This window comes from Helianthus annuus, chromosome 13, assembly GCF_002127325.2.
Source record: "Helianthus annuus cultivar XRQ/B chromosome 13, HanXRQr2.0-SUNRISE, whole genome shotgun sequence".
Classification (NCBI taxonomy): Eukaryota; Viridiplantae; Streptophyta; class Magnoliopsida; order Asterales; family Asteraceae; genus Helianthus; species Helianthus annuus.
In genome coordinates this window covers 158,665,858-158,687,801 of record NC_035445.2, presented here as the reverse complement: position 1 = coordinate 158,687,801, position 21,944 = coordinate 158,665,858, and the positions used below count along the sequence as shown (strand labels likewise).

Genomic DNA, 21,944 nt, shown 5'->3' with positions numbered 1-21,944 from the left:
CAATTTCCGACATAATTCCGATCATTTTTAACGATCAATTTCCGACCATTTTCCGATTCAAATTAGTAATAGTTTTCCTACTATTTTCTGACCAAACTATTTTAATTTAAAAAAAATAATAAAATCCTGCTTAAAAAGTTATAAATTCCTATTTACAACATAAATATGATATCATATTCATCTCACATATTTCAACAACAAAATTCAACACCGTTATCAAGTTACAAGATTATCCCCAAAATACGACACCGTTATCAAGTTACAAGATTATCCCCAAAATACGACACCGTTATCAAGTTACAAGATTATCCACAAAAATACGACACCGTTGTCAAATTACAAGTTCCCCACAAAATATGATACGCTTGTCAAATTGGAAGTTCAACCACAAAAGACAATAGACTTAACCTAGACTAGGATGGAGAATTGCCTTGATTACCAAATTGTTTCAATAGCTCGGCAATCGTTGCATTTCTTCTCTCATTTCTTCTCTCACTTGTTGTTGTGCCTCTTCAACTCGGCTATGCAACATATCCACTTGAGATTGCAAGTTTTGCACCTTCAAAGTTGTTTAAAATACATAATATTAGTAAAAAATAGAGACAGAAACCAAGCCCATGTAACTAACTTTGGATCTTAATTTTGGTCAATTTTATGCCATGTTGAGTAGGGCTGCCCGATCAACCTCAATGCAATAACTAACCCCACCTAAAATAATCCAAAACTGCCCATTTTGCAGCCCAATATAACCTGTACTGGCATGAACTTAGTCTCAAACAAACCCGTCCTAACCCGAACCAAAAATAAACATTTTTTCTAAATTGGTCTATTCCGACTCGAACCCACCCTGACCCGGCAGCCCGCCTGACTCGAAGTGAACCAAAGTGAAATGAATAAATCATTTATAATATAAATTATTACTTAGCAAAATGATAAAGAATAGCATATATGTTATGTGTAATATAACTGATAACCATATATAATATTATTTATAATAATACCTGCTCTTGTGAGCGCTGGAAGTCAGCATAGGACGCAGACCCAGATGATGATGATGGCGTGCCATTAACGATGAAACGTGGATCCGAAGATCCTATCCCAAATCCACTCCTTCCCTGCGCACGCTCCCACAAATCAGCATCACCGACCGGATGTAGCAAGACGTCTTCCCCGTACTTCTCGACCATGGATCTGTCGTATGCCTCCTACAATAATAAAAACACGGTTGATATTATACTAAAAGTTAAAACAATAAATATACAAAAATATACAGTATCTTACATATGCTAATCTGGATCTAGCTGTACAAAACTCATCCCCCTCCAAGCTTTCATCAAACAATCCATCCCAAAAATCTTTCTTCGACTCTTTGGTAAGATGGGTTGCAAGGAAGAGTTCCCTAAATGTGGGTGGCCGGCCTAATGCTCGTTCCTAGAAAACATAATTCAAAGTAAAAACAATCACTGAAGTTTATAAATATTTGTAAACTATGTTCATATTTAATCAGTTGGTTAAAAAAAGCAAAAGCAACATGCAAAATTTTGAGAAAACTCACTGTTTTTTTTTTTTTTTTAATTTTAATAACATCAAAACTCAAAGGTACAAAATAATAAAGTTTTAGGGATTAAAAATAAAGCAACAAGCAAAACTTTGAAAATACTCTCAGACTCTTTTCTAAATTTTAATAACTACAGTTAGCTTACCAAGATGATGCGGTGTTCATCATAGCCCCTAGACCCCCCTGTATGTCGAGATATCACATCGTCATTGTCAACTTTCTTACGGTTATTTCTCCCTTTCTCAGACTTCTTTCGCCACGCCTCTGTGTTCCAACCCTATAAAAGAGTAGAAATACATGTATGATAATATAAAAAGCAGTAAATTATAACAAAAACAATAATGTATTAACTCACTTACCATGCACAACTCATCCCATACATCAAGGTGCACAAAGCGAGGAGGAAATTTACGCATTGCTTCAAAATCAAGCCTATCATCTGGGAAATCATACCCAGCTACCCTAGCCTTCTTTGCTGATTCCTTTCGGTAATCCGACATTATGTCTGCGAAACGACGCTTTAGCACATTCTCGAATCCTTCTCTAATGGCTTCATCATTTGCTTGATCCCAATTAAAACGTGTCTTAAAAAAATTATAAGTTATTAATATAAACTTAAAACAAAATAGGATAATATATAAAAATCACTAACTGATGTAGTACCCTAAATCGATCAAACATGCGGTCGACTAGTTCCGTAGGGACTTCTCTGTATGTTGCCCAAGCTCCATCAAAACACTCGTTAAATAAAGTTCTGATCGCCCTATGAACTTTACCGTTCGCAAACCTACAATATTGAAATAATTGAATAAGTAAAACATGATGACAACTTAAATATAAATGTTAAAAAACATACCTTTTCCCAACCCGGAAGATAAATTGTCTTTGAGGGTGATCATGAGGCGCGGCTGCATGAGGCGCATTTTGAGCATTAGAGGCAAGTTGAGTCTCATTTGTGTCCTCATGATAATCACCACCATCATCAGACTCGGCATGATCTCTAACTGTGTTAAACCCATGCTCGGATCCCTCATAACCCTCATGGTGGATGTCCTCGTTTTGACGTCGAAATGCCCTCAGTTGACGTCGTAATGCCCCCTGCATGTCAGCCATGGGATCAGCGTTACCAGTACGACTACTACTCCCAGCATATCCTCGACCTAATGTCCTACTAAACCCAGGACTCAACTCTAAAACCTTGCCCCTTCCATGACCATGACTAGCTCCTGATGCTCGCACACCTCCAACATTGGAGTCTGATGCCCACCCACATCCAGCACCAGATTCCGACCCCCGCTGATGTCCACCACTAGAGTCTAACGCCTTCCCATGTTCACCACCGGACTCCGACGCCCGCCCACGTCCACCACCGAACTCCGACGCCCTCCCACGTCCACCACCTGACTCCAATCCCCGCCCACGTCCACCACCGGACTCCAATCCCCGCCCACGTCCACCACCAGACTCCAAACCCCGCCCACGTCCACCACCGGACTCCAAACCCCGCCCACGTCCACCACCAGACTCCGAACCCCGCCCACGTCCACCACCGGACTCCGAACCCCGCCCACGTCCACCACCTGACTCCAACCCCCGCCCACCACTAGGGACAGATGCATGCCCACGCCCACGCCCATGCACACCACTTGATACATCCCCCGGAGAAGGGACACGTCCACACCCACCACTTGATACATCCCTTGGAGAAGGTACACGTCCACGCCCACCTTTTGATACATCCCCCGGAGAAGGGACACGTCCACGCCCGGTCATTATATAGGTTATCAGTTATCGCTGCCAAAAACCTACATTTAAAAAAACATGAACGGTCAAAATAAAGTAATATCTAACTAACAAACCGTATGATAGTGATTATATATATATATTTCGAATCAACTCTGCAAGTGTAAAACAGTCAAATTAATACTTGATTCTAACTTTAAGCAATTCCCCAATTCAAATCAGCATCAAACAAATCTAGCAAAAGATGATATACATCTACCCCTAGTATGAAACTGCAAAAAATAATAGACAAAACAGCACTGTATAGTAGAAAAAATAGCACAAACGTCAGGAAAAAAAAATGAAAAAAAAGTGCTGTGCAACAGCAAAAAAAAAAAAAAAAAAAAAGCTAAAACAACCAAACCCAAATAAAAGTATCAACATTTGAGAACACTTAAAGGTAGATGATAGTTTACTGTATAACCCTTAACAACTTCTCCTCTTTCTTCTATTTTTAATCCCATTTTTGTTATTATCACTTCTAGTTTTGTCCCCACCAGTAAAACAATCTTCACCAAATAACACATACATACAATTAATTAATAGTCACATAAATTCAAAATAAAATCATATATAATAAGAAAACCATATAGGTAGACTAGCATGAAAATAAAATGCAAAAACAGAATTACGGCTATACTTTATCGCACAATTTAACATACATATTGAGAAATAAATAGCCATCTGATTGCCACAACCACTTTGAAATCTTCTTCAAGTGATCTAATGAAGATGAACACACAAAGAGTAAACTGGTATTTTTATAGTAAAAAATAAATTAGGGTTTTACCTTTATAAATCAGGTTGGGGAAGAAGATAGTGAAGATGTTAAAACTATAGCTAAAGTGATTTGTGATGATGTCCTGCAGCAGATAAGAGGGTTTCTTAAATACATACATACAAATACATATTTATTCATTGAAACAAAGGGGAATCGAAAGAGGGTTTGTGTGATTTACCTTACGGAAGTGATGCAGATGACCACACCTCCGCTGTGCAAACTCTCAATACTTTCCTTCTACATTCTCTAGTGTCGTCACCAGTGGTAGAGAGGTATGTGTTGGCTTCATTTGGCCGGCGGTGAGAGGAGAGGCAGAGAGAATGCTTTGGTGGTGGCTAGGGTTTTTTTTTGGGATCTGCTTGGCTGTGAGAGGAGAGGCAGAGAGGATGTTTTGGTGGTGTCTAGGGTTTTGTTTTTTTTGGATCAGCTTAAAGAACAAAGGAAGTGTAAAAAGGTGGGATTTGGGATTTTGGGATAAATCTAAAAAATTGGAAAGGGCGCTTGGGATTTGGGCGGGAATATAGGAAACATGCTTTTTGCTGGAAAATAGTATAAAATTATATATTAATAATTATTATTTTTAATCTTAAAGATTAATAATAATAATAATAATAATAATAATAATAATAATAATAATAATAATAATAATAATAATAATTGTATGCACATTAAGGCCAAAAATATGTCAAATGAAAATAAATATATGCTAGTTTTTTTTCACATATCTAGCGTAGATTAATATTTTGTATCATGTAAACGATACTTTTTTTTGTCAAACATATAAAAATTTAAATGTAATCATATTTTTATTAATTATATTATGAATGTACATGTTATTATCTTTTGAAATACAAAATATAACAAAGTTGTATTAACTAAGGATGATAAGCATCATTTAATAAAGGTACTATATAAATAATTTGCATTATATCACATTCTAAGTTTTCCGACCAATTTCCAAGAAACTTTTTTTTTTCTTTTTTTCCTTTTTTTTTTGTCGGAACTTAGTCGGAAGTTTCCTACAAATTTCCGACCATAATTTTTTTGTCGGTAAATTGTCGGAAATTAGTCACAAAAACCAGGTATTAATTTTAGTCGGTAATTTGCCGAAGAATGGTCGGAATTTTCCGACCAAATATGTTTTGTCGGAAATAATGGTCAGAATTTTTCAGATTTCTAGTAGTGTGTGATGGGTCTGCTCGCCGATTATTTCTAAGCAATCTGGTTAAACACACCCACCAACTATTTGTTTATATGCTATGAGCTGGTTTGGTACAATGGAACTCCGTTTTCTTAACCGTGTATTAATTGTAGAGCCGAAACTGTTGGAAAGGTAATATTTTATGCGTGCTTTTCAATTTATTTTAGTTATCCCTTTGTGTTGACCTCATTGAAGTTATGTTTGATTTCAGTATGAAGCACTTGGTTGGTTATGTGGTAGATTGGGATTTTTGCAATCTTTGGATTGATGGCTACTCTGAATGATAAAGCTTCTAAGATACCATTTGTAAGTACACAACTTTTATACCAAATTTAGAATGATAGAGCTTAAAATGGTTCTTTGCTGTTTGTAACCAACCAATGTAATGTGAGTTTCTTAAGGCTCATACAGGTTTATCATATTATGACTTTTATCCAGATTGCATCTGTTCTATTGTGTTATGTTCTGACATTGCATCTGAATCCTTCAGGCCTTGAAAGAACTTGAGAAAGCGATTGTCTTATCACCGTTGAGTTTGAATTCTAAGGTGGTTGATTACGGCTATTCGTACTTAACACACTAATCTGATTTTCAAATTTTAACATGTGGGATGAAGCTTTTTTTTGTTTGTAGTTTGGTTGCTAATGTTTTTGTGTATTTTTTTAAAATAAGCAACATAACCACAAAGAGCATATGAAGGTGAGATAGTTTTCAGTAATGATGTTAATTTCTGAACTAATTTTAGCAATTTGCATATCTTGAAAGTTTAAGGTGTGTACTTAGGGCCGCATGCAAAGTGGGTTAAGTAATAAAGGAATGTATAAATCTTTGTGAAGGTACCGGGGAAACTGGGTTGGTCATGCAATTTGGGTAGCAGGTCTGATGGGATAATTATAAACACGGCTTGCCAACACTTTTCTCTTTTGTTTATTGTAATTGAGGGGGATTATGTTGGAATATACAAGTTTGACTGAACATACCAAACTATTACTCAATCGCAACTTTACTGAACATACAAGCTATAGTCAGCAACCTAAAATGCATAAAGTTGATTTTTAGATTATAAAACCAAGTTTGTTTAATATTGTATTTGTTTTATAGGATGCACCTGCAGATTTAGAGTTTGATTTTGACAATGACACCCAAGTCAAAACAAAGATTGAATTGATAAAGGTCGTGGAGAAAGCTTTTGCTAGGGGTTTACCGGTACTTCTAACCCTTATCTATATTAACTTTTATGCAAAACTAATATAATCTATAAGTAGTTTGATTTAGATTCTTCACCAAATTATTAGAAATGACGATCTTGAGGAAGTAGGGAGTTAGGATCTGGTACATATGGAGCTTTTTATCACAGGAAATGGAAGGGTTCAGATGTCGCGATCAAAATAATTAAAGGCAGTTGTGTTGCTGGCAAACCATCTGAGAGAGAGCGTTTGGTATCACCGCATTAATGCACTTTTTCTGGTAATAATTTGTTGATTTTGGATACAAATTTTAAGTTAACAATGGTTAAGTGTTTAATTTGAATTTGAAAGGATGCTTCAGTTGCCTACAAATTTAGTCTAAATGGGTTTTGATCCATTACAGAACTAGCTAGACCATTCATTTTGTCTTCTTAAACAACCGGCTTAACAAACATTTGGTATTCATGTTTCATTTTAAAACCTTATTATGTAAATGCGAAGAAAGTTGGCATTGCTCACTATAAACACTTTTTATTTTTTATTTTTATAATTTTGTTGTTTACACCAACCCCAAGTTAAATGACCGTTTTTTAATCTTTCTTCATTATATCTTTGCTAAAGTTAACGCAGGCATGGCCGAAGTTACACTAATAGTTCCATATATTTCGAATTACTAAACGGTTTTGAAGGTATGATTACATCTTGGATGAATTTCAGTTGTTTTTTATAAACATAGCCCTATTCGATTCATATATAGGTAAATAGATCAAATTTGTCATATTAAATATGGGTCGGGTTGGAAACACTTAAGAAATATCTAATTTAGATGTTTAGGAAGAGATAGTTAATTGGGCGCTTCTGTGAGCATCATGTTAGCCGGAGACAGTTAATTTTATAGCTGCAGGTAAGTCTATTTTTGTTTGATTTTGTTGACTTAGTCAACTCTTTAACTCTTTTTAAATATTTCCCGAACTTGATATTATAATGTTAGATCTATAGATCGTGTTTTTCTTAATGATTCTTTTCTTTATTAATGTTTGCACCAGACCTTAACACTTGCTTAGTCGGTGAAGATAGATCTTTGTAGAAGCATGGACTACTAACATTGATCTTTGTAAGTTTATTGTTTTTTTTTCTTATGCTCAATTCTTAAAAATGTAGGTTGAGTATTTGAATGAATATAGATTATATGGTAGAGTTTAACAAGGATTTGAATGAATATTGATTAGTATATGATGCATTTGTTGTAAAACAGTTTGAGATTGATTGTTATATGTTTTAGACTAGACAACCACAAGAATTACAAAGATTCAGTTCATTTAAAATAAAAAAATAAAGGCATAATTTGAATGTTTGGCCTGTTTTGCTAGAGTTGTTTACGTCTGGAGAGAAGGCATGACGCCTCATACAACCAAAAGTTCCATAATCTTCTTCATTAACTCAAGTACTAAACCACACACAATCTTTCAATCTCAATTGTCCGTTTCACGTATCAGCTTGGAATAAAGTATCAGGTTCGCTCTCTCATGTTTTTTTTACCAAATCAATGAAATGATGCGTGATTTAGTGTTCGAATGCTATGCTATTCATATCGAAAACTTTGATTATCTTCGGTTCGCGCGTTCTACATAACTATGTGTTCGTGTAGCAGGCGAGTTGTGGTTTTGTTTCTTAGGATTGTTTTTTTTTTCCATTGTTGCCTTAGGTTTAATTCAATATTGATATTCAACTTAAATTGATATGGGTATTAAACTTTTTAACATTAACTTTCTAATTTTCACGGTTCTAATGGAACGTAAATGACAATACGAAGCCACTTGAATTTTTTTGTTAGTGGATTTGATGATGTCAGCCATATGGTTCCCAGTATCCCCCGAATTGGGAACGCACACGTCATACGGTGGAAGTTAGGATTCAATAACAAAGAGTTCATGTTGAAGTATAAGGTATGTATCAGTGTTTTTAGTTTCTTTTTTGCAGCGTTGGTGATGTCTGGAAGACCTAGCCGCCGCCTCTTCAATGGCGGATAAGGTACTGGTGATCGGCTTTGATACGTCTTAGAGGAAAATAATTATTATATAGTTATGCTTTTAAGTGATACTTAAGATCTTTGCTTCTTTAGAAACCTTTTGGCTGAATTTTTTTTTTTTAGATTTCACAATTTCATGTTATTATTTGAATAATTTGTTGATTTTCGACACAAATTTTAAATTAACAATGGTTAAGTGCTTAATTTGAATTTGAGAGGATGCTTCAGTTGCCTACAAATTTAGTCTAAATGGGTTTTGATCCATTAACCGGCTTAACAAACATTTGGTATTCATGTTTTATTTTAAAACCTTATTATGTAAATGCGAAGACAGCTGGCATTCCTCACTATAAACACTTTTTATTTTTATAATTTTGTTGTTTACACCAACCCCAAGTTAAATGACCGTTTTTTTTAATCTTTATTCATTATATCTTTGTTAAAGTTAATGCAGGCATGGCAGAGGTTACAATCGTTAAGTTTGAGTGTAAACTTTTGCTTGCTTTTTTGTTTCATTAAGACGTTTGGTGTAATTTGCTGATGCCAAAGGATCCTAATGCTACCATTATAATGGTAAGTAACAATTTTGATAATAGTTCATACTTAATATTTTACCTTTTATTTTTTGGTTGACATGGATCAAAAGAAGAATAATTTGTGATCCTAAAATGATGTTTCATTGCAGCTTGCAACAGGAACTCGGATTGCTCGGTTCTCCTCATTTATGTAGAAAATGTTCTTTGGGAAGCATGAAGACTATCAGGTACCTGCACTTGAATAGATCATGTTGACTATATGTAATAAGGGTGAGTGTTTTATAAACAATGGGAAAAGGAAAGAATTAAAGTAAAGAGTTTTGTGAGTCAGTAATGTTTATGTGTCTAGCTCAGTTATTAGAAGAATAATAACAGTTAAAGCTTTTAATGTATCACTTAAGTTATATAAGCTCACGTGGAGTTTTAATCGGTTCCTAATGTAGGCATGGCGGAGGTTACACTAATAGTTCCATATATTTTGAATTACAAAACGGTTTTGAAGGTATGATTACACATTGGGTGAATTTCAGTTGTTTTTGATAAACATAGCCCTATTCGATTCATATATAGGTAAATAGATCATATTTGTCATATTAAATATGGTTCGGGTTGGAGACGCTTAAGAAATATCTAATTTAGATGTTTAGGAAGAGATAGTTAATTGGGCGCTTCTGTGAGCATCGTGTTAGCCGGAGACGGTTAATTTTATACTAAATGAATTCTCCTTAGGCACAAGGGCTATTCTTAGCCAATCATTTTGATGATGTGGACACCCTCTTTGGCCAGAGAATTCATCTTTGGGCGCCATTCTCTTTTCCTCTATTTTCCTTTCACGCGGCTTCTTAGACACGCTTTTCATCCATATCATTCTAAAACCCTAATTTTTCTTTAATCCTCCTGAACATCTCTCCCTGTCGTTTTCTTTCATGGAGATATCATGAGTATCATTCAAAAACCCTAATTGTCATATAGGTGAGGTGATTCCCTGGCGATTTCAAAACGATTAATGGAATCCCTAAAGTGTAACCAGTGGAATTGAATCCAGGTATGTTTATTGTTTTTTACATCGATTATTTAAGCTTTTAATCTTACAATCCTATGAAACTTGTGGTGTTGGTTACTCTCCTTCCTTTCAGCCGTCCATCGAGAAACCCTAAAATCTTCAGAAAAGTTTGAAGCTTGAGAGAGAGAGAGAGAGAGACGATGGAAACAAGTGGTGGTTGGAGCCATCCATCCAGTGGTGATGTTTGGGTTCCGATTAGAGCATTGGCGACATCGGCGATGGCTAGGTTTCTTTCACTTTAAGGTAATTTCAAGGACTTATGATACTTTTATATGATCTGTACTTGAATTTTATAAATTAAATTAAGGTTTTAAGGGGATTCTTAAGATTCGTGAATATTAGAGATGGTAAAGGGGCAACACCTTTTCATTTGGCTGCCCGTAAAGAAGTTATTTATTTTCGATTTTTTTAATGATATTCTTTTGATTTTTCGCATTTAACCAGCCCCAAATTTTTGTCAGCAATAATCCATAATGGAATCAAGTTTGTAATCTTTGGATTTTGTTTGTTATTTATTATTTGATATTTGATATATTTCATTTCATATCATACGTTGTACTTTATGTGATGGGTCTGCTCGCCGATTATTTCTAAGTAATCTGGTTAAAGACACCCACCAACTATTTGTTTATATGCTATGAGCTGGTTTGGTACAATGGAACTCCGTTTTCTTAACCGTGTATTAATTGTAGAGCCAAAACTATTAGAAAGGTAATACTTTATGCGTGCTTTTCAATTTAGTTTAGTTATCCCTTTGTGTTGACCTCATTGAAGTTATGTTTGATTTCAGTATGAAGCTCTTGGTTGGTTATGTGGTAGATTGGGATTTTTGCAATCTTTGGATTGATGGCTACTCAGAATGATAAAGCTTCTAAGATACCATTTGTAAGTACACAACTTTTATACCAAATTTAGAATGATGGAGCTTAAAATGGTTCTTTGCTGTGTAACCAACCAATGTAATGTGAGTTTCTTAAGGCTCATACAGGTTTATCATATTATGACTTTTATCCAGATTGCATCTGTTCTATTGTGTTATGTTCTGACATTGCATCTGAATCATTCAGGACTTGAAAGAACTAGAGAAAGCGATTGTCTTATCACCGTTGAGTTTGAATTCTAAGGTGGTTGATTACGGCTATTCGTACTTAACACACTAATCTGATTTTCAAATTTTAACATGTGGGACGAAGCTTTTTTTTGTTTGTAGTTTGGTTGCTAATGTTTTTGTGTACTTTTTTAAAATAAGCAACATATCCATAAAGAGCATATGAAGGTGAGATAGTTTTCAGTAGTGATGTTAATTTCTGAACTAATTTTAGCAATTTGCATATCTTGAAAGTTTAAGGTGTGTACTTAGGGCCGCATGCAAAGTGGGTTAAGTAATAAAGGAATGTATAAATCTTTGTGAAGGTACCGGGGAAACTGGGTTGGTCATGCAATTTGGGTAGCAGGTCAGATGGGATAATTATAAACACGGCTTGCCAACACTTTTCTCTCTTGTTTATTGTAATTGAGGGGGATTATGTTGGAATATACAAGTTTGACTGAACATACCAAACTATTACTCAATCGCAACTTGACTAAACATACAAGTATAGTTAGCAGCCTAAAACGCATAAAGTTGATTTTTAGATTATAAAACCAAGTTTGTTTAATATTTTATTTGTTTTATAGGATGCACCTGCAGATTTAGAGTCTGATTTTGACAATGACACCCAAGTCAAAACAAAGATTGAATTGATAAAGGTCGTGGAGAAAGCTTTTGCTAGGGGTTTACCGGTACTTCTAACCCTTATCTATATTAACTTTTATGCAAAACTAATATAATCTATAAGTAGTTTGATTTAGATTCTTCACCAAATTATTTGAAATGACGATCTTGAGGAAGTACGTGAGTTAGGATCTGGTACATATGGAGCTTTTTATCACAGGAAATGGACGGGTTCAGATGTCGTGATCAAAAGAATTAAAGGCAGTTGTTTTGCTGGCAAACCATCTGAGAGAGAGCGTTTTGGTATCACCGCATTAATGCACTTTTTCTGGTAATAATTTGTTGATTTTGGACACAAATTTTAAGTTAACAATGGTTAAGTGTTTAATTTGAATTTGAGAGTATGCTTCAGTTGCCTACAAATTTAGTCTAAATGGGTGTTGATCCATTACAGAACTAGCTAGACCATTCGTTTTGTCTTCTCAAACAACCGGCTTAACAAACATTTGGTATTCATGTTTCATTTTAAAACCTTATTATGTAAATGCGAAGAAAGTTGGCATTGCTCACTATAAACACTTTTTATTTTTTTATTTTTATAATTTTGTTGTTTACACCAACCCCAAGTTAAATGACCGTTTTTTAATCTTTCTTCATTATATCTTTGTTAAAGTTAACGCAGGCATGGCCGAAGTTACACTAATAGTTCCATATATTTCGAATTACTAAACGGTTTTGAAGGTATGATTACATCTTGGATGAATTTCAGTTGTTTTTTATAAACATAGCCCTATTCGATTCATATATAGGTAAATAGATCAAATTTGTCATATTAAATATGGGTCGGGTTGGAAACGCTTAAGAAATATCTAATTTAGATGTTTAGGAAGAGATAGTTAATTGGGCGCTTCTGTGAGCATCATGTTAGCCGAAGACAGTTAATTTTATAGCTGCAGGTAAGTCTATTTTTGTTTGATTTTGTTGACTTAGTCAACTCTTTAACTCTTTTTAAATATTTCCTGAACTTGATATTATAATGTTAGATCTTTAGATGGTGTTTTTCTTAATGATGCTTTTCTTTATTAATGTTTGCACCAAACCTTAACACTTGCTCAGTCGGTGAAGATAGATCTTTGTAGAAGCATGGACTACTAACATTGATCTTTGTAAGTTTATTGTTTTTTTTTCTTATGCTCAATTCTTAAAAATGTAGGTTGTGTATTTGAATGAATATAGATTATATGGTAGAGTTTAACAAGGATTTGAATGAATATTGATTAGTATATGATGCATTTGTTGTAAAACAGTTTGAGATTGATTGTTATATGTTTTAGACTAGACAACCACAAGAATTACAAAGATTCAGTTCATTTAAAATAAAAAAATAAAGGCACAATTTGAATGTTTGGCCTGTTTTGCTAGAGTTGTTTACGTATGGAGAGAAGGCATGACACCTCATACAACCAAAAGTTCCATCATCTTCTTCATTAACTCAAGTACTAAACCACACACAATCTTTCAATCTCAATTGTCCGTTTCACGTATCAACTTGGAATAAAGTATCAGGTTCGCTCTCTCATGTTTTTTACCAAATCAATGAATTGATGCGTGATTTAGTGTTCGAATGCTATGCTATTCATATCGAAAACTTTGATTATCTTCGGTTCGCGCATTCTACATAACTATGTGTTCGTGTAGCAGGCGAGTTGTGGTTTTGTTTCTTAGAATTGTTTTTTTCCATTGTTGCCTTAGGTTTAATTCAATATTGATATTCAACTTAAATTGATATGGGTATTTAACTTTTTAACATTAACTTTCTATTTTTCACGGTTCTAATGGAACGTAAAATGAAAATACGAAGCCACTTGAATTTTTGTTGTTAGTGGATTTGATGATGTCAGCCATATGGTTCCCAGTATCCCCTGAATTGGGACCGCACACGTCATACGGTGGAAGTTAGGATTCAATAACAAAGAGTCCATGATGAAGTATAAGGTATGTATCAGTGTTTTCAGTTTCTTTTTTGCAGCGTTGGTGATGTCTGGAAGACCTAGCCGCCGCCTCTTCAATGGCGGATAAGGTACTGGTGATCGGTTTTGATACGTCTTAGAGGAAAATAATTATTATATAGTTATGCTTTTTGTGAAGGCACTGGATCGATGACGAAATCAAACATTGCACTTGATTCAAGACATGAAGAACAAAATATGAACAAGATAGAAATATGTAGAAGATGAAACTCTTTATTGATGAATCAGTCATCACAGATTACACAAACCAAAGGAGTATACATCATCTACAAGCTGGATTTAGATCACAAAGATCTAAACCCTAGCTTTTTCTCACTAACACATAGTCTCTCTGAGAGGTGCACAAAGCTTCAAGAGTTGCCCTAATCTACACAATACACACATATATATAGGCTAGGGACTAAACCTCGGACAAACCAATTCTACACCAAAACTCTTACTTTTGCCCTAAACATAAAACTCAGACAAAAGTTCTCCTAAAACTTGGACAAGTTGTCCAAGGATAAACCTTGGACTAACTTTCAAGACATGTACAATAAAGACCCTAACAATTGGAAGGCATGCACTTTTCACCCAAAGTGCATTAACAACTCCCCCTTGATCAATGCATGGTCTTCATGTGGTCTTGAATTCTTTGTTATGGTTGACTTTAAATTGGACTTCTGCTTTGGTTGACCAGAACTGATAAGCGACAGTTACCCGACAGGAACTGCACTTACAGTCTCCCCCTTAACTGTTGCATCAGTTCTGTGTGGCATCGATAATCTTCAATCACCGGATACTGCACTTACAGACTCCCCCTTGACTGAAGATATCATGTCAGCTTTCAACTTTAGCTGAGACTTGATCTTTTAGGTAGAGCACAGCGATCTTCAACCCTTCTAATTAAAGACTTGCTGACGATCACTTAAGGCCGCTTTGAGAAACCCGAAGAATCCAACATCAAACACTGTAGACCTTCCCCCTCAAACTACTCCCGAATCAAATTAACGCGAACCGACCTACAACCACATGTAGGAATATCGCTCGATACATTAATCTTCAAGCCTAACCGGTAGTAGAAAGAAACATTGGATTTCCAATGCCCAACCTTGAACACTTCAAACTTCATAAAGACATGAAGTTCAGTTCGATAAGTTAATAACAAACTGAACCTTTTAAAAGTACATCCACCATCTTGATCAGAGTCTTCAACCGAGTGTCTGAAATCATTTCATCTCGAATCTTCAAGATCCAATCTCGTATCTTCACAAAATCCACCAATTACCCGTTGACTTTCGTCTCTGATCTCCCCCTCAATGTAAGAACCCCTATTTCGAGAAACCGATCAGTCACCAACTTGGAAGAGGTACCAAGAAGACTAATCTTCTCTACTCTAACCGGCATACGATAAAGGCTTGACCTTTAACTAGTTGCCGAATGAACAATTTGCTTCATCACGTCAGCACTTGATTGAACCTCGAACAACTTGACAAAACTCAATCATACACTAGTTCTAACTTGCTTCATGTTAAATACACTTCGCCACTGGTAAGATTAACACTAAGTTAATCTCAAAGATAGTAAACACGAACTTGTTTCGATGTAGCACCACGAGCTTTTGGTTTACAAAGAAAACAAGAATTTCAAAATTTTTACTCCCCCTTTTTCTTTGTAAACAAAACAAAAAATCCAAGCAAGTCTTATTTTCTTCACCTCCTCACTTGATCCGGACAACATAAGTACCATAAAACTTTTCGATAATCCGAAACCGAATTCAAGTCTTCAAACTACACATAAGTCTGACTCTTAGTTAGTTATCTGGTACCCCAGGTAACCCGGAATAACTAGAAAAACTCAGAACATGCACAACTCGAAACTTCCGAACTACACAAGCTTCTAAACTTAGTTAAAAATCCGGTACCCCAGGTAAACCGGAATTCTAGAAAATTCGGAACTCGTAAAACCCGAAAGCTCTTGAAACCTCAAATCAGATCATCGGAATAGTACTTAGAGTACAAAGAAATTCAGAACAAGTAAAGAAATCCGAAAAACCCATAAATTCGATAATCTTGTACGCCCGGCCTACTAGTTATCTAGTAATTCATGACCTCGCCCACTCAACTTTAAAAGTATTGGCCCAAATAAAATTCTTTAACACCCGGCCCAAAATAAATCCCTGTCAATACGATGGGCCCCATTGTAACAAAAGATGAGATAAAAACAAGACCATCATGCCCAAGTGAATTTGTAGACAAAATGGTTGCTCAGATTGGTTTAATGAAAATCCAATGCATAGATTAGCGATGAATCTCACTCTCCACATGGCCTAAAAGGAGGTGGAATGGCCTGAGTGGCCCACCAAAATTTCACCCCACCGTATCGAATATGCCCAGAAAAATTTCAAACCTGAGCCCAATAGTGGCCCAAACACAAAATCTAATATGCAGTAACATAAGTATGGCCCAAATTGTAGCAGCCCAATAAAACATAGCAAGAGAAAGCCCAAGTTTCGGTACATGCGACTATGTGTGGCCTAAATCTGCGGAAGGATCAAAACTCGGAACAAGTGTTCAAGTTAAAACTCGGACTTGATTGTTGTTTAAAACTTGGAGTACAAAACTCGGACCACTGTTTTCTGTTTAAAAAACTCGGATCAACAAACTGGTTAACCTTGAAACTCGGATGGATCTTACATGTGAAACTCGGACCAAAGAACTGGTTAAAAGAAAACTCGGAACATATACTTGCTGTAAAAATTCGGACATATCTAAAGGACTTCAAAACTCGGACATATGCACAGTGTAAAGCTCGGAACATACACTTTTAAGTGATACTTAAGATCTTTGCTTCTTTAGAAACCTTTTGGCTGAATTTTTTTTTAGATTTCACAATTTCATGTTATTATTTGAATAATTTGTTGATTTTCGACACAAATTTTAAATTAACAATGGTTAAGTGCTTAATTTGAATTTGAGAGGATGCTTCAGTTGCCTACAAATTTAGTCTAAATGGGTTTTGATCCATTAACCGGCTTAACAAACATTTGGTATTCATGTTTTATTTTAAAACCTTATTATGTAAATGCGAAGACAGCAGGCATTCCTCACTATAAACACTTTTTATTTTTATAATTCTGTTGTTTACACCAACCCCAAGTTAAATGACCGTTTTTTTAATCTTTATTCATTATATCTTTGTTAAAGTTAATGCAGGCATGGCAGAGGTTACAATCGTTAAGTTTGAGTGTAAACTTTTGCTTGCTTTTTTGTTTCATTAAGACGTTTGGTGTAATTTGCTGATGCCAAAGGATCCTAATGCTACCATTATAATGGTAAGTAACAATTTTGATAATAGTTCATACTTAATATTTTACCTTTTATTTTGTGGTTGACATGGATCAAAAGAAGAATAATTTGTGATCCTAAAATGATGTTTCATTGCAGCTTGCAACAGGAACTCGAATTGCTCGGTTCTCCTCATTTATGTAGAAAATGTTCTTTGGGAAGCATGAAGACTATCAGGTACCTGCACTTGAATAGATCATGTTGACTATATATAATAAGGATGAGTGTTTTATAAACAATGGGAAAAGGAAAGAAATACAGTAAAGAGTTTTGTTAGTCGGTAATGTTTATGTGTCTAGCTCAGTTATTAGAAGAATAATATCAGTTAAAGCTTTTAATGTATCACTTAAGTTATATAAGCTCACGTGGAGTTTTAATCGGTTCCTAATGCAGGCATGGCGGAGGTTACACTAATAGTTCCATATATTTTGAATTACAAAACGGTTTTGAAGGTTTGATTACACCTTGGGTGAATTTCAGTTGTTTTTGATAAACATAGCCCTATTCGATTCATATATAGGTAAATAGATCATATTTGTCATATTAAATATGGTTCGGGTTGGAAACGCTTAAGAAATATCTAATTTAGATGTTTAGGAAGAGATAGTTAATTGGGCGCTTCTGTGAGCATCATGTTAGCCGGAGACGGTTAATTTTATACTAAATGAATTCTCCTTAGGCACAAGGGCTATTCTTAGCCAATCATTTTGATGATGTGGACACCCTCTTTGGCCAGAGAATTCATCTTTGGGCGCCATTCTCTTTTCCTCTATTTTCCTTTCACGCGACTTCTTAGACACGCTTTTCATCCATATCATTCAAAAACCCTAATTTTTCTTTAATCCTCCTGAACATCTCTCCCTGTCATTTTCTTTCATGGAGATATCACCAGTATCATTCAAAAACCCTAATTGTCATATAGGTGAGGTGATTCTCTGGCGATTTCATACATCTGTGATTGTCTTATACATTGATTAATCTCTAGCAGAGGCGATTCTCATCAAAACGATTAATGGAATCCCTAAAGTGTAACAAGTGTAATTGAATCCAGGTATGTTTATTGTTTTTTACATCGATTATTTAAGCTTTTAATCTTACAATCCTATGAAACTTGTGGTGTTGGTTACTCTCCTTCCTTTCAGCCGTCCATCGAGAAACCCTAAAATCTTCAGAAAAGTTTGAAGCTTGAGAGAGAGAGAGAGACGATGGAAACAAGTGGTGGTTGGAGCCATCCATCCAGTGGTGATGTTTGGGTTCCGATTAGAGCATTGGCGACGTCGGCGACGGCTAGGTTTCTTTCACTTTAAGGTAATTTCAAGGACTTATGATACTTTTATATGATCTGTACTTGAATTTTATAAATTAAATTAAGGTTTTAAGGGGATTCTTAAGATTCGTGAATATTAGAGATGGTAAAGGGGCAACACCTTTTCATTTGGCTGCCCGTAAAGAAGTTATTTATTTTCGATTTTTTTAATGATATTCTTTTGATTTTTCGCATTTAACCAGCCCCAAATTTTTGTCAGCAATAATCCATAATGGAATCAAGTTTGTAATCTTTGGATTTTGTTTGTTATTTATTATTTGATATTTGATATATTTCATTTCATATCATACGTTGTACTTTATGTGATGGGTCTGCTCGCCGATTATTTCTAAGCAATCTGGTTAAACACACCCACCAACTATTTGTTTATATGCTATGAGCTGGTTTGGTACAATGGAACTCCGTTTTCTTAACCGTGTATTAATTGTAGAGCCGAAACTGTTAGAAAGGTAATATTTTATGCGTGCTTTTCAATTTAGTTTAGTTATCCCTTTGTGTTGACCTCATTGAAGTTATGTTTGATTTCAGTATGAAGCACTTGGTTGGTTATGTGGCAGATTGGGATTTTTGCAATCTTTGGATTGATGGCTACTCAGAATGATAAAGCTTCTAAGATACCATTTGTAAGTACACAACTTTTATACCAAATTTTGAATGATGGAGCTTAAAATGGTTCTTTGCTGTGTAACCAACCAATGTAATGTGAGTTTCTTAAGGCTCATACAGGTTTATCATATTATGACTTTTATCCAGATTGCATCTGTTCTATTGTGTTATGTTCTGACATTGCATCTGAATCATTCAGGACTTGAAAGAACTAGAGAAAGCGATTGTCTTATCACCGTTGAGTTTGAATTCTAAGGTGGTTGATTACGGCTATTTGTACTTAACACACTAATCTGATTTTCAAATTTTAACATGTGGGATGAAGCTTTTTTTTTGTTTGTAGTTTGGTTGCTAATGTTTTTGTGTATTTTTTTTAAAATAAGCAACATATCCACAAAGAGCATATGAAGGTGAGATAGTTTTCAGTAGTGATGTTAATTTCTGAACTAGTTTTAGCAATTTGCATATCTTGAAAGTTTAAGGTGTGTACTTAGGGCCGCATGCAAAGTGGGTTAAGTAATAAAGGAATGTATAAATCTTTGTGAAGGTACCGGGGAAACTGGGTTGGTCATGCAATTTGGGTAGCAGGTCAGATGGGATAATTATAAACACGGCTTGCCAACACTTTTCTCTCTTGTTTATTGTAATTGAGGGGGATTATGTTGGAATACACAAGTTTGACTGAACATACCAAACTATTACTCAATCGCAACTTGACTAAACATACAAGCTATAGTTAGCAGCCTAAAACGCATAAAGTTGATTTTTAGATTATAAAACCAAGTTTGTTTAATATTTTATTTGTTTTATAGGATGCACCTGCAGATTTAGAGTTTGATTTTGACAATGACACCCAAGTCAAAACAAAGATTGAATTGATAAAGGTCGTGGAGAAAGCTTTTGCTAGGGGTTTACCGGTACTTCTAACCCTTATCTATATCAACTTTTATGCAAAACTAATATAATCTATAAGTAGTTTGATTTAGATTCTTCACCAAATTATTAGAAATGACAATCTTGAGGAAGTACGTGAGTTAGGATCTGGTACATATGGAGCTTTTTATCACAGGAAATGGACGGGTTCAGATGCCGTGATCAAAAGAATTAAAGGCAGTTGTTTTGCTGGCAAACCATCTGAGAGAGAGCGTTTGGTATCACCGCATTAATGCACTTTTTCTGGTAATAATTTGTTGATTTTGGACACAAATTTTAAGTTAACAATGGTTAAGTGTTTAATTTGAATTTGAGAGTATGCTTCAGTTGCCTACAAATTTAGTCTAAATGGGTGTTGATCCATTACAGAACTAGCTAGACCATTCGTTTTGTCTTCTTAAACAACCGACTTAACAAACATTTGGTATTCATGTTTCATTTTAAAACCTTATTATGTAAATGCGAAGAAAGTTGGCATTGCTCACTATAAACACTTTTTATTTTTTTATTTTTATAATTTTGTTGTTTACACCAACCCCAAGTTAAATGACCGTTTTTTAATCTTTCTTCATTATATCTTTGTTAAAGTTAACGCAGGCATGGCCAAAGTTACACTAATAGTTCCATATATTTCGAATTACTAAACGGTTTTGAAGGTATGATTACATCTTGGATGAATTTCAGTTGTTTTTTATAAACATAGCCCTATTCGATTCATATATAGGTAAATAGATCAAATTTGTCATATTAAATATGGGTCGGGTTGGAAACGCTTAAGAAATATCTAATTTAGATGTTTAGGAAGAGATAGTTAATTGGGCGCTTCTGTGAGCATCATGTTAGCCGAAGACAGTTAATTTTATAGCTGCAGGTAAGTCTATTTTTGTTTGATTTTGTTGACTTAGTCAACTCTTTAACTCTTTTTAAATATTTCCTGAACTTGATATTATATTGTTAGATCTTTAGATGGTGTTTTTCTTAATGATGCTTTTCTTTATTAATGTTTGCACCAGACCTTAACACTTGCTCAGTCGGTGAAGATAGATCTTTGTAGAAGCATGGACTGCTAACATTGATCTTTGTAAGTTTATTGTTTTTTTTCTTATGCTCAATTCTTAAAAATGTAGGTTGTGTATTTGAATGAATATAGATTATATGGTAGAGTTTAACAAGGATTTGAATGAATATTGATTAGTATATGATGCATTTGTTGTAAAACAGTTTGAGATTGATTGTTATATGTTTTAGACTAGACAACCACAAGAATTACAAAGATTCAGTTCATTTAAAATAAAAAAATAAAGGCAAAATTTGAATGTTTGGCCTGTTTTGCTAGAGTTGTTTAGGTCTGGAGAGAAGGCATGACGCCTCATACAACCAAAAGTTCTATCATCTTCTTCATTAACTCAAGTACTAAACCACACACAATCTTTCAATCTCAATTGTCCGTTTCACGTATCAGCTTGGAATAAAGTATCAGGTTCGCTCTCTCATGATTTTTACCAAATCAATGAATTGATGCGTGATTTAGTGTTCGAATGCTATGCTATTCATATCGAAAACTTTGATTATCTTCGGTTCGCGCGTTCTACATAACTATGTGTTCGTGTAGCAGGCGAGTTGTGGTTTTGTTTCTTAGAATCGTTTTTTTCCATTGTTGCCTTAGGTTTAATTCAATATTGATATTCAACTTAAATTGATATGGGTATTTAACTTTTTAACATTAACTTTCTATTTTTCACGGTTCTAATGGAACGTAAAATGAAAATACGAAGCCACTTGAATTTTTGTTGTTAGTGGATTTGATGATGTCAGCCATATGGTTCCCAGTATCCCCCGAATTGGGACCGCACACGTCATACGGTGGAAGT

At 34.9% G+C, this 21,944-nt stretch overlaps 1 protein-coding gene and 1 long non-coding RNA gene across 2 annotated transcripts; both read right to left on the bottom strand.

The window, feature by feature from the left end:
* Positions 1 to 188: 188 nt before the first annotated feature.
* Positions 189 to 2,988, bottom strand: LOC110899964. The gene is made up of 7 exons (XM_022146859.2): positions 2,415 to 2,988; positions 2,222 to 2,345; positions 1,918 to 2,142; positions 1,704 to 1,835; positions 1,282 to 1,431; positions 1,002 to 1,205; positions 189 to 559 (listed from the first exon to the last, which is right to left on the bottom strand). The coding sequence occupies exons 1-7, from the start codon at positions 2,669 to 2,671 to the stop codon at positions 449 to 451; spliced, it is 1,203 nt and encodes a 400-aa protein (XP_022002551.2). The 5' UTR covers positions 2,672 to 2,988; the 3' UTR covers positions 189 to 448.
* A 111-nt stretch (positions 2,989 to 3,099) lies between these two features.
* LOC118485511 lies at positions 3,100 to 4,535 on the bottom strand. Its single transcript, XR_004876450.1, has 3 exons — positions 4,300 to 4,535; positions 4,131 to 4,203; positions 3,100 to 3,363 (listed from the first exon to the last, which is right to left on the bottom strand). It is a non-coding gene; the product is annotated as an uncharacterized LOC118485511 (long non-coding RNA).
* Between the last annotated feature and the right edge of the window lie 17,409 nt (positions 4,536 to 21,944).

Coding starts and splice junctions, on each gene's coding strand:
- LOC110899964 (XM_022146859.2), bottom strand. CDS start 2,671: ATGGCTGACATGCAGGGGGCATTACGACGTCAACTGAGGGCATTTCGA. Junction 2,143..2,221: donor GCATGTTTGATCGATTTAGG/GTACTACATCAG, acceptor AATTTTTTTAAG/ACACGTTTTAATTGGGATCA. Junction 1,432..1,703: donor ATGAACACCGCATCATCTTG/GTAAGCTAACTG, acceptor TATGTTTTCTAG/GAACGAGCATTAGGCCGGCC.